A 12,809-nucleotide genomic window follows, 5' to 3' on the forward strand; every position below is an offset into this window, starting at 1 on the left:
GCTTCACACAGCTCTAGTCCGGCATTCTGCCAGACCCTTCTCTCCACCATTAACCCAGGGCCAGCCCCAACCATGGTGGCTGCCCACATGTGGTGCTGGAAACAGCCAAGCTGGGAGGCCATGGTTTTGCAGCACACGGCCCCTAGTTGAAGCCATAATCTCTTGTGGTGGCTCCTTCAAAGCATGTCTCTGTGGCTGTGCTGTGGAGACAGGAGTGAAAAGGATGGCTACGGAAGAATGAATGAGTGAATTTCCCTTTCCAATGAACTGGGTTTGCTTGGGCTTCTTAATAAATATCTTTCTATTGCCCTCAATGGGTTTTGTGTGAACGTACCTGAGCATGAAGCAGCCCCACAGTCCTGTCCTTGGCTGGTGGAGATAAAAAGCCATATACCCTTCTGCCGTGAGTCCTGATAGATTAAGCCTTCATTGGGACTTGAGAAAGTCATATTTGCCCACTTATTGAGAAGTCTAGTAATTTCTGTCAGAGAGAAGTGAGTTAATCTTTGCTCTCATCAGTATATTCTATATAAGCTGAAAATGGAAGGATTTGTTAAATGCGTATAAAACACTTCATTTTTCCACCCTTCAGACAGGACTGAAACCTTAGACAGAGGATGTGTTGTGCCTGAGGTGCATGTCATGGACATGACAGGCTGTTCCTCACCATTAGATCTCAGCAACAGCACCAAAAAAGTTGCTCTGGGCCAAATGTGGCTGTTACCCTAACAGGGAGCTGGGACAACACCACTGACCTTGGAGAAGCTTTAGTAGACCTATGACAGTGTAACCAAAGGAAGAATTTGGTTTCCCAAGCCTATATATACAGATATTGTGATATGAATGTGATAAACACAAGTAGTTCCTGGCTTGTAGATTCACATCATCAAATAAGCATGTAAGTCTGATCAGTAAATGCCTTATTTGCATGTGCATTTATGGTATTTACTTTTATACCTAATTAAATTTAAATTTAGGACTTGGAAGTTACAGGAACTCGTACTCCCTCTGAACACTGGAAGTCTGCTGTCTTTATAGAACATCCTCTGGAGATCCATCCACAGCTTCATGTACTGAAAAAAAGCACTGGATAGTTTAGCTTGTGGAAGAAGTATAGAAAAAGGCCGTGCAAATAACACCCTGCAATGCACTTTTGCTTATGCTCGACTAGCCTTGTGAAATTTTAAGTGAATTCTGTTTTTGTCCTTGCAGTATTCTGGTTTCCAGCAGTCAGCAGACAGGTGTTTCATTTGTGGTCATTTGATAATGGACATGGTAAGTGATAATTGCTTTAGGAGAAAAAAAATCCCACGGCTTTTTAGAAGAATGCATCAAAAGCAAAATATATTCATATCCAGTACTGTCTGTTATCATCTGGTAGTCTGTCTAGTGTGAGATTGGTGGCAGAAAAAATATCCACTAAGGCTTTTGTTGATTTTTGCTGAGAAGTGAAGCTGGCACCCTCCTGTGTGAGGTGCAGAGGCTGCTCTGCCTGTCATCAGGGCGTGCTGAACAATAGAGCCTTCAGCTCTTTCATCCCCTTTTGGGCTTTCCTGGACAGTGTATTTGTAATCTGCTGGTGCTTCCTGCTCAGAAGCGCCATGCCTCTGCAGTGCTCCTTTGCTGTGGAGGATCGGCATGGCTCTGCTGAGCCTGTCTTTCCTTGTAGCCAAGCTGTGGCTTCCCCTGTGTCTTCAGGGTGAAGCTACTGTCTCATTGCCATTTTCTGTGGGTGCTGATACTGTGGGAAACAGGTTTGACCCAGAGTATGTGATCCAGACCTCTGTTCAGATCTGCCCGAGTCCTTGCAAACTCTTCGGTAGATGTGCAGACATCCTGCTGAAGCAGGTGGTTCTGATGAGCTTACAACAGGTATCATCCATTCAAGATGTGCACAAAGCAGGTCACAGCTCTGAGGATCAGCTGGCCTTTAGCCAGCACCAGGCAGCGTTCAGTTTTGGGTGGTTCAGAGGGGGACAAATTCATGATCATGTAGGTGGTGGTGTATAACTACAGCTGAGGCAAAGAAATTAGGAATTTCTGGATGGTCAGTTCACAGCACGCTTTCCAAGATTTTCTCATGCTTATTGTTAATAGTCTTTGCTTTCCTGTTTACACTGGAAAGCATATAAAGTGAGAAAAGCTACTTTATACTCCGAAGTCTGATCGCTCAGCTGATGGACCATGGTATTCTAGGTCGTAATTGCTGCCCCAAAGCTAGCAGGTGAATTGCAGCTATTGAGTTCTACACAGTTTCCATGATCTGTGTTAATTAGAAAGCCAGGCTAGCAAGTACAAAGGTCTTTGATATCTAAGGAATTATGAAAACCTGGCAATAGTATTTGTTGCAGCCTCTCATGGAGAATATAAAGATGTATTTCCTTTTGTTGGCTTGGTATGTATTACCTTGTGCATTGTCTACCTGTTGGCCTCAAAAATTTTTTGCTTTCCTTTAAATTCTGTCACTTCTTTCCTTTGTAAGGCTAAATACCTTGACTGAGACTCTGAATTGTTCTCTTACCCATGCTAATAACTCATTTCTCTGGAACCAGGTGATACATATTGATTCAAGCTGCCCTTTCCATCCTTGTTAATTCATTTTTCAGATGAGGTGCCTAGAAAAAGACACAGCCCTGCTGATCAATATGCAGCATTGTCTGGTATAAAGCTGTGTGTTTATTATTTTTACCTTTATTGGCTGTTCACATGCATTTTTCCTGTCTCTTGGTTTGTTACAGATCCTGCAGGCTCTAGGGAAATCATATCATCCAGGCTGCTTCCGATGTGTGGTCTGCAATGAGTGTCTGGATGGTGTGCCATTCACCGTAGATTCTGAAAACAAAATCTACTGTGTCAGAGATTACCACAAGTAAGGACAAAATAAACAGCAGAGGTCCACAAGCTAATTTAGCTTTTCAGCTAGCTGGGAAGTGTGGATTAGTAAAACAGGGGCAGGGTTAGAAGCTAGAAGTTTGAGGATGGGGCTAGACCCTAGAAATTCCTAATGTCTCCTCTTGTCCTGTCATTGACTCCTGTGTAACTCTGAGGAAGTCATTTAACGCCTAGGCTTCAGCTGCCCCTTCTGCAAAGCACAGGTAGTGAGAAATAGTGCTCATGAAGTGTTCAGTGAGGTAAGAAATTAGTCTGCTCTAAGGTAAGACTGAATGCTTGTGGAAATCAGTGTGGGTTACTTTTTGAATAGTTGAGGGGCAGAGTTTCACTTTTAAAGAATCGCCACCGAGCCTGCAAAGCAGAACTTACCCAGCTCTAAATTAAACGACTGATAAATCCACTTAAAGACTCACTTGTCATTTAGACAGTAAGATAAAACGGCTGTGCTCTTAGCTGGTAGTTATGATATTAGAGCTGCGTACAATTTGAGTGTCCTTCTGACTTGCTTTGCTCCTTGCTCCATTTTCTGAGCAGGCAGGGTATTACGTGTTGCTCAGGCAGCCCCTGGAGCGGTTCTGCGTTGTGCCAAAACTAGATTTACCTCCGTGTGCCACTGTTGCTCTGAAATGATGCATATGTCTTTGCAATTTAGTTTAATTTAGTTATTTATTTATCATGTTACATTGTGTTATAAAGCCCTAAAGAACCATGCAGTCCTGCAGTATTTTATCTGAGGTTTCCTGCCCCAGAGCTGCCACTTCTTTTGATATGTTTTTCTGGGGATGGTTCTGCCCAGTTTCTCTTCATTCTCTCTTCCAAATCTCTCAGTAGCAGCCAAGAATTTTTCAGGGGGCTTTGGTTTTCTTCTGGCACTGTGTGAAATGTAAGGTCTCTTTTTGCCTGATGGAGCAATGTGTGCTAAGGATTACTTACAGTCAATGCTGAAATGCGTTTATGATCTCAGGATGCAAAGCTTTCCTGTGGATATGTTATTTACAGCTGCAGCTTTTCATCTTACAGCCAAGAACATACAGGCCTCTCTTTTTATGTTGATCTATAACTTGTCTTCAATTTCTCATTGCTCTTCCAGAGTTTTAGCTCCGAAGTGTGCAGCGTGTGGGCTTCCCATCCTGCCCTCTGAGGTGAGAGCCTTTTTTCCCGTATGCCCCCAGGGGAGGAGGCGTTGTTTCTCAGGCCCTTGCAGATGGGGAGAGATGATCACTGCCCCCAGTGTGCAACCTTTTGGCCTAAGCTCATAGGCTGTTCTTGAGATGTGACCCGTCTTTTGCTTGATAATGAAGCTTAATCTTGCTGGCTTAGGCTTTTTTCATCTCCTGCAGGGTTATACTGCTGCTAGTTTTATGTTCGTGATACCTTTCCTTGATGTCAATCAATTGCTGGTGGCACTCGTGAATGACCTCTGTGTGACCCCTCTGGGATTAACTTGTTTTAATACTTGGAGGAGGCGACTCTTGGGCAAAACTAATTCAAAATGCTGAGAAATTGTGATATACTGAAATTACCAAATCATTAATGCATGGATAGATGTGACTGTCAGAGAGACTTTTACATTCCTGGTGCTACATCGTAGACAATATCTGCATGTAGAAGAATGGCTGCAGAAGCATGGCCTTAGAATCTCTGAAGATCTGCACAATCCAGGCCTGGTATTAGAATAGGCCTGTAATCAGAATTGTACTGAAGTTGCTGTGCTGAAGTTAACAAGAAAGGTAGCCTTGAGCTATTCTTGAATCCTGAGACTGAGTAATTATGTTGTGCCAACAGGCCGTGGCTGTAACAAGATACAGCTGCTGGGAAAGCAGGTGCAGGGCCAAGGAAGATAGGGACCGGTATGGGAAAATAGGGAGTAACAAACTACGAGGCTGAAGCACAGCAACACAATTAGCTACATGGATAGAATGCTTATTTTAGTCATGATAATTAGGGGTGTGAGAACCACGCGTGTTTAGAGACTACTAACCAATTGTATTTCTGCTTTACGAATATGCATGTGTATCGGTTCTCTATGAGTAGTGTTAGAAACTAATAAAGTTGAGCAAGATGCATAACTCATATTGAGCGTCTTCTTGACTCTGGCGAACCCGTCTTCCAACATCTGCAGTCACTGGATGATGCTTTCCTGTGAAAATAACTGCAGGTGACAGGATTTATTTGTCATGTCCAACCAGCAGCCCAAATGCACAACCTCAACACTGACATTGTCGGAGGAAGCAATCTACAGAGAGCATGTGTCTGACCCTGCTGTAATCCTTTGTAAATTCCCTTCTCTTTTTGCTTGAATGCTTACAGGGGTCTGATGAAACCATTCGGGTTGTGTCCATGGACAAGGATTACCATGTGGAATGTTACCACTGCGAGGTAGGTCAGCAGCTTTCTCAGGGAGTGGGCACCTCATAGTGATAACTACTGTTATTTTTAAGATGGAAATAAATCTCCTCGCTTCCAATTGCAGTAGACGAGCAATTCAAACCTTGCATTGTGTGACCCTTTATATCAGTGGCTGAAAGATTTCCAGTCTGAGGACAAAAGTTTTTGCAGTAATGTCTCAGCTGCTATTTCATTTGCTATCCATAAAGGTATGGGCAAAGAGTTAATTATTACTTTTAAACTTGGCAGTTTATTTGTTAATGAAGGAAACACGGTGACTTGGTAAGGTTTATTGCTGCCTTTCAGAAGCCTTGAGCTCCAGATCACATTAATGTATCTGATTTCCAAGTTAGATTGTTCAAAAACACTAAGGTGGTGACTCACCCCGTGTGGTGTAAGTTACCTTCACTCTTATCGGAAGTGAAGGTGTCATTGGGGCTGGAGAAAGGATATGGCTGCACAAAAAAATCCCAAGAGATGGCAGCTCTTCAACACCAGTTTGTCTCTGTGCAGGGCTTCCCAGAGTGTCTTCATACTAATGCTGTGAATTAAAATACCTAAATGTCTTCTCTCACTCTGCTCATAATACAGTGAAAAGAAGCCCTGACTCATCAGGCTGGTTTCACATCAGTACAACAGCAATTAATGTAATGTGAAGAGGTGAATCCTACCCGAGAGTGTAAGGAGACACGAGCACATTTAAAATACATAGGGTTTCGCCTCACAACAAGATCAAGCTTATTCAATAAAACTGCTTAAGACAAATTTGTACAAGCCTGCCCTCAAAATACCCGTCAGGTGCTTTCCTCCTCGTGTTCTAATAATTTGCACGGCCTCTCTGCAGGACTGCGGGATGGAACTGAACGATGAAGATGGGCATCGCTGTTACCCACTAGACGAACATTTGCTTTGTCACTCCTGTCATCTGAAACACATAGAGAATGGCACAACTCCGGCAGCTGCCTACCAGCACCACTACTAGCCAGCGTGGCCGACATCGGAAAGCTGGGACAGACAACTTGTTACATGATCTCCCTCTCCCCATCCTCAGCTGATTTCCTGTGCATGTTTTTCTGCCAGTTGGCAATATTCCTGTAAAAGGATATGAGAGATTTTTGCTGGATTCCCAGAGTCTCTATGCTTGTGAGTTCCAGCTCTATCAAACCATGTCTACTTGACCAAGAATGTGGCATGTTATCTAAACTGATTGGTTTACTTCTACGTGCCTTTTTCTGCTGTCTGGAGATTCCTCTTGGCTCATTTTGGAAGCTTCTTCAGTGAAAGCACAATTTGCTATCGTGCCTATGAACTCAGATCGTGCCATGCACAATTGAAAAGCCAGAGGCTGGCTTGTCTGCCTGCCTGCTGGGGACATCCCGTCAGTCTACTAAATGTTTCCTGACAAGCACATTTCATCAGATTCCCTGAAGGACATCAAGCTATTAATATCAGGTTTTAGATGCTCTTTTTTTTAATTAATTCTTTAGGAAAAGAAAAGAAAGAGGTCTGTACAAAATGGTGCACTCAGACCTTTCAGTTAATTCCCCAAACTCTGGTATCAAGCCTGGCTTCAAAAGCACCAACTCTCCAAGGACAAACCAGGTGCACTGGCTGGCAGCTGGAGGCTGACACACCATTTCAAACAGAACAAAAAACTGGAACAAGCTAGGCAAAGCTACTGCAATGACTTGGGGCCCAGGCTTCCGTGTCAGCATGATACGCAGGGGCCGGTCTGCTGTGTCAGAGACCGAACAGAGGATCATGTTTGAAAAGGAAAGGTCGGGATGCTGAAAGTGTGGACACGGGGGAAATCCATCCTCATTCTTGCTTGCAGAGCTCACTTTGGAAAAAAGCTCTCTGTACACAGACACTCGCCTGAGTTTTCCAGTTTGTCCCCATGGCTCAGCCCCCAGCCTGGCCACTCCTTTCCATGGTGTTTGCCCAGCACAAAGCCATTTCATAATGGTGCTTATTTAGAGCTCTGGGAACAAACTTGAGATTGTTATGAAGGCTTTGTTACACAGGGATTTAGAGCCCAGCTCCACAACCTGTACTCAGATGAGTATGTTGGTATAAACATATTTGCTGCCGTGAATAATAACAGCTTATCTGAGCAAGGGGTTAGAGGGCACTTACTTTCTGTTCTGCTGAGAAAGCAGAATGGCAGATGGTTTCACTTTTTGAACCCCCCTGCTTTATAGGCAAAGAAATCTGCTCCCTCAATGTGTTAATATGTAAGCGTGCCTGCAGTGCATGTTCTGTAGGTACCAAAGCTGTGCAGCCCCTCACGTACAGGTACAAAGTTTTTGTTGAAGAAAAAGCTCTTTAATTTAAAGCCTCACATGCAGTTGGGGATCTTAGCTACCTTTTCCAACATACTGTTGTGGAAAACTAGCTAAATCCTCATGTGTCTATGCTAAAGATGTAAATTTGGTTCTGGCTGGCAGAGAATGAAATGATACTCTTTAATACCTTCTTAGTGAGGAAACTACAATAAATTAGCTGAGCAGTGGTACTGGGACTCCTGAAATGAGTCTGTGCCAAGAACCCACTATGGTTCAAACAAACCTCTTTTCCAGTAGCATGGATGTAGCTAGATAGGTGCTTGAACTTTACATCATGGAGTCAGACTGCCCTGTGTACTCATCTGGAGCAGCACAGGCGCCAGGTAGCAGCAAGCTGCCTGTCTGCTTGTGCTAATAAATACCATAGGCCTCTGTTTTGAGTGGTGCAAGATGCTGCACTCAGCGTTAAACAGAGGCACAAGCATCTGCTGTAAAACAAATGGAGACCGTGGCCTGTTAGCACCCTCCTACACGTCGGTATCAACTTCCTCGGCTGAAATGTGAACGTCCGAAACTGCCCAAGCCTCGCGAGCTTGGTGGTTTTGGTATGCAGTTTCATCGGGCTGACAGATCATCCAGCCTTCTGCCCCATCGAGTCATAAGCGCCTCTACTATTGCTGCTGCCCTTGGGGACAGGGGTGGCAGCAAGTGGCTGGAGGGTCCTGCCCTAGAAACCATCCAGAGTTCCAGGTTTGTGTAGCTTGGCTCTGTGGCACTGTTTCTCCTGGGGACATGCAGCCCCTCAGTGAGTGACCAAAAGCCTGAGTGGGGGGATTTTCCCACCAGTACACGTGGCTCTGGGCCATATCTGTCTTTGGAGAGTTTTACCCGTGAACTTAGAGGAGGTAAAATTGACCTCAAATATGTGAGCCCCCTAGAGCCGTAAATTTAGCCTCCAAATGCTGGATGGCAAAGGGATGGGAGCTGACACAAGATACAACCGGTGCTGCATGCAGGCAGTATGGATCGGGGCAGCAACAGCCGCGGCAGATCCTGTAGTGCTCTCACCCTGGTGCATGGCATCAGCTGTGTCCTGCAGCACAGCCAGGGCCAGGGGGATGTGTATTTCAAGGTGTGACTGTGATCTTAGGACTGTCTGAACCGACTGAGGTGAGAAATAATGCCAGCTGATGTCCCCGGTAAAAAAGTCAGATAGTCCCGGGGAAGTGGTTTCCTTCTCTGAGCTTCCTTTGGCAGCGAAGGCAGGGAGATACGAAGTGGCTTCTGGAAATCAGCTGGAAACACCAGCTTCCATCAGCTGTTACTCTGTCTCTACAATACCTGCTGCTGTGTGGCTCACGCTTTCGCTGGCTCTTGATTTTTAGAGCAGCCCCTCACGCACATTTTCTGGCTTTTGTTTCGGAAGGATCTGAAAACGCCAATGGGACTGAGACTTTCTTAAACGGTGGTTTAAACTGCTGTCTAACTCTTGCAGCCTTCCCCACAACCCCAAAATAAGCAGGAAAGGAGGGGAGGGGGAGAAGGACGGTTTCCCGTTGTGGAAGGCCTGGAGCAGCCTGTGCGGTAAGCTGTCTGCAGGAGCCCCCTTCGCATCACCGGGGAGCTTGGCCTCTGCTCCAACGCCGTGTCACCTTACTCCTACCAGCTGTCCCATGTCCCTCAGCGCTGGGGAAATGAAGGCTGCCCTACTTTCAGTTTTGAGGTCCCGTATAAATTATTTAGTGCCAATGCTCTCCTTTCCTGTATTTACGAAGAGCTAGGAATGACAATGTGAAGCTCTTGCAGATGGAGCGTGTGAGTTCATGCTTTTAAAGCGAAGGCACCTACTGCATTGCTCTGCTCCCCTACGCGTGCTCACTTGCACCGCTTGTATCTTTGGGAGTTTGAATTCGTTTAACCACGTTGTTATTTTTCCTAGGCTGTGGGTGTCTGAGTCCGTGTTGATTGTCCCGGGCTTGTCCCTGGCTCTGCAGCTGCCTGACAGTGGGTCCAAGGAGGGGGGAGGCAGGAGCGTCCTGCACAGGGGAGGCTTCTCCTCCTGACCCCCCCGCCAGACATCTGTGGAGCTGCAAACCCTCGCTGCCTGCTTCCAGGCAGCTCCCCCGCAGGGAGGAACGGGCAGGCAGGTAGCTCTGGAGCTGGAGGTGTGAGAATTGCATCCTCTGCAGAAGAATGTCAGAAAACATGCTGAATTCTGCCTATCTCCTGGCTGATAGCATTGGGTTTTGCTGTTTGTGTGAACTTTGGTTTTTTTATTTATTAAGGTGCTGAAACGTGCTATGAAAAGTTAGTCTTTATTCCTCCCCCAGAGTGCTCTTCTGACTGGTTTTAGGGTAAGGGACCCTTGGAAGTCCCATTGTGCTGGTAATGAGTAACTGTCATGCAAATGGTTATTCAAGTGAGTTCTCTGAAACTTGCTTTCAGGAACCGGGGCTTAATAGATATTTTTTTTCATTCAGATCATGCTGTTAAATTTCTATCATTTAGAATACAGAAACTCATTTAAATCGGGATTCTTGCATGAAAGCTGGGGAAAAGCCCCAGCTATAGAAGCAGCAGACGTTTTTCTGTCATTTGAAGTGTAACAAACACCTGTGTGATCAAAGTGATTTAGGGAACTGCCCTGATGTTTGGTGAGGTCTGTGGCTCTTCAGTTTCCAAGTTTCATTGGGGGGCTTTTAAAATGTTTTCCTAGTCTTTCAGGGTTTAAGTGATTTTTTCGGTAGATCTTTTTACTACAAAGTGACCAGCTCCTTGGTGTGGAAATGGTGGAGTTCCATCAGTATCAGGTGTGCTGTGGCAGCCTCAAAAGGGGGAGACTGGGCTCCTCAGAGCTGGTGTGGGTCTGGCTGGCTGTTCAACAAAGGGGTTATCTTTGGCTGCCGAGAGAAAAAAGTAAATATCTTCCCATGCTTTTTCCTTGTACTGATTTTTAGCACTGGGAAAATATTTGGCATCCCTGAAATTCAGTATTCAGGTCTGTTCATAAGGACTGCTGTGACCTCTGCCTCTCTCCCCCATGAGTTCACCGCCGTGGGGAGAATCACAAGTGTATGCTTCCTAATGAATTTAGTCCCTATTTTGCACTTTCCTGGAAATCTTACCACTTCATTATTTCAGCAACAGCAAAACCAGGTCCTTGCTGGAAGGAAAATTAACACACGCTCTCCATCCTTACTTTGACCTGATCCTCCGAATTACCTGATTATCGGACTGCTGCCAGTCGATGCAGCAGAAGCTTTGTACTGTTTTTGCTAAGAAAATCACATGAAGGGCTCCATCAGCATTGGAGTTGAGAAGCGCAGGCAGTCCCACTGAAACCAGTAAGATGTGCATGTAGATGAAAATCGATGTGTGTGTGTAGGGCAGTTGGGATCAAGGGCAGAGTTATTTTATTGCAGATGAGACATACTTGAGGGTAAATCTGTGGCAGTGTAAAAGTTGCCTTGAAATGACCACTGAAGTGGACTGTCAACTTTCTTGCTCAAAAAACAGTGTGGGGGTGCACAGAGAAAGAAGGATGCGACTTTAAAAATACGGTAGCTGTAGGAAAAAGAGAGCAGGTGATTACAGAGAGCAGGGGAGAAGGCGGCACGGAGAGGAGTTGTTCTAGTTTGTCGTGTTCCTGGACACTTATTAGAGGGGGTTTTGTGGGGAAGTGCAGCTGCATACACTGGTCTGGACCGTGCTTCTCCCATGTCAGCCTTGGCTTCATGCTCTGTGTTCGCTTTTGGGGTGGCGTGTGCTGTCGTGACTATGCACGTGGACATACGCGGCATGTGCTGCTGTGAGACACCCGCCCTTCATGCCTCTGTGCCCATACCAAGTGTCTGTAGATGCATTTTGAGCAACTTTCTGTGCATGAGTGTAAGGACAAGTTGACCCAGGCTTCATCACTGGAGAAACATCTCTGGAGTCAGTACTTGTGGGCAGGGAAGGGCTATGGCCAAATACATGTCCCTTTTGCCCCAGATTCTTGAGGCCGAGCGCCTGCGTCGCTGGGAGAAGCTGGGAGGGGGGGTGCATCTCTCATGGCACCGCATTTACGCTTTCATTTTTCTTTTCCATCTCTGCGTCCTGCCACTCGCTGGTTGCAGTGGCGCTAGGTGTGCTTACCGGAGCTGGCTGGGCAGGCTGCCTGTTGTGAACCCAGAGGGAGCCTGGAGCTGCTCACCCACCCTTTTCTTAAGGAGAAGCAACATTAAGCTTTTCAGAGCAATAAAAATCCTCCCCCTGCTTTCTTCCAGGGCAGCCAGAAGCTCGCATGGCAACATGCATCCGTAGCCCGCTAAGGCAAGATGAGAGACGGGAAGAAACTGTCCCCGTGGGGTGGCCAGGCTGCAGCTCCCATGCTGGCACCGGCCCTGGTCCCCGCGCAGCAGGTCTGCGGTGCACAGCCAGGTGGGGGGACCTGGGCACACACACGCAGGCTGTGGCTTTGCGTGCAGAGAGCAAATCCAGAGCCTCACTAACGATACTGAACGGTACTAATTATTTGGTTTCGTGTTTCCTTCAAAGCTCAACTCTGGGAGAGAGTATTTTAGGTTTTGTGCTGGTGTAACTAACCTTAGCCACCTGTGAACACAGCCCTCTTTTCTTCTGTGCTGTTAAATATTTATAAAGAATGAAGGCCGGCAACGGGAGCGAAGCCACGGGCCTGTTGTGATTTCAGTGATTAAAGACAGTATCATCAAGCAATGCTCAGCATCAAGTCTTTCCTAAAATTACAATGATTGTCATCGCCCAGAGTCCACGAGGAGGAAGTTACGCTGTGAATGATTGTTTCCCAAGCTCTGCCTTCCTCCTGCCCCCCCCCCCATCAGTGGCTGAGGCTGTGACTGGTCAGGGGAACCTCCCTAGTGGGGTTCACTGGGGATTTTCAGTCCTTCACAAGCAGGCCGTGTTTGCTGCAGCCCCATCGGAGGCTGTCCTGCCCCATCAGAGGCTGTCCTGCCCCAGCGTCCCTCTGGGGAGACCTGGTTCCCTTGGTGAGGGACTGGGGAGGGATGTCTATGGGTGGGAGCAGGCTCTGGTCCCAGCATGGGGCTCTCCTTTGCAGTGCTGGTGGGGATGGGTTCCTTAGAGGGTTTTGGGGTGCCACCATAGGCTTCATTATCAGTGGCCATGCCACCTTATGTCTGAAGGCAGGATGCTCAGGTACCACTGGCGGAAGAGCACCACGGCAGCATGGAGCTATTGGCTAAAATGAAGCGAATAAATAGC

At 46.5% G+C, this 12,809-nt stretch overlaps 1 protein-coding gene across 1 annotated transcript in view; it reads left to right on the forward strand.

The window, feature by feature from the left end:
* Nucleotides 1-12,284, forward strand: part of LIMD1 (LIM domain containing 1) — a 35,713-nt gene extending 23,429 nt beyond the window's left edge. Inside the window, exons 4-8 of the mRNA XM_056335566.1 lie at nucleotides 1,213-1,275; nucleotides 2,739-2,869; nucleotides 3,983-4,034; nucleotides 5,203-5,271; nucleotides 6,125-12,284. Of these exons, the coding sequence (XP_056191541.1) occupies nucleotides 1,213-1,275; nucleotides 2,739-2,869; nucleotides 3,983-4,034; nucleotides 5,203-5,271; nucleotides 6,125-6,262 (453 nt within the window). The 3' untranslated portion in view covers nucleotides 6,263-12,284. The remainder of the gene's footprint in view (nucleotides 1-1,212; nucleotides 1,276-2,738; nucleotides 2,870-3,982; nucleotides 4,035-5,202; nucleotides 5,272-6,124) is intronic.
* Nucleotides 12,285-12,809: the final 525 nt, after the last annotated feature.

The sequence above is a fragment of the Falco biarmicus genome, chromosome 4, assembly GCF_023638135.1.
Source record: "Falco biarmicus isolate bFalBia1 chromosome 4, bFalBia1.pri, whole genome shotgun sequence".
Lineage (NCBI taxonomy): Eukaryota > Metazoa > Chordata > Aves > Falconiformes > Falconidae > Falco > Falco biarmicus.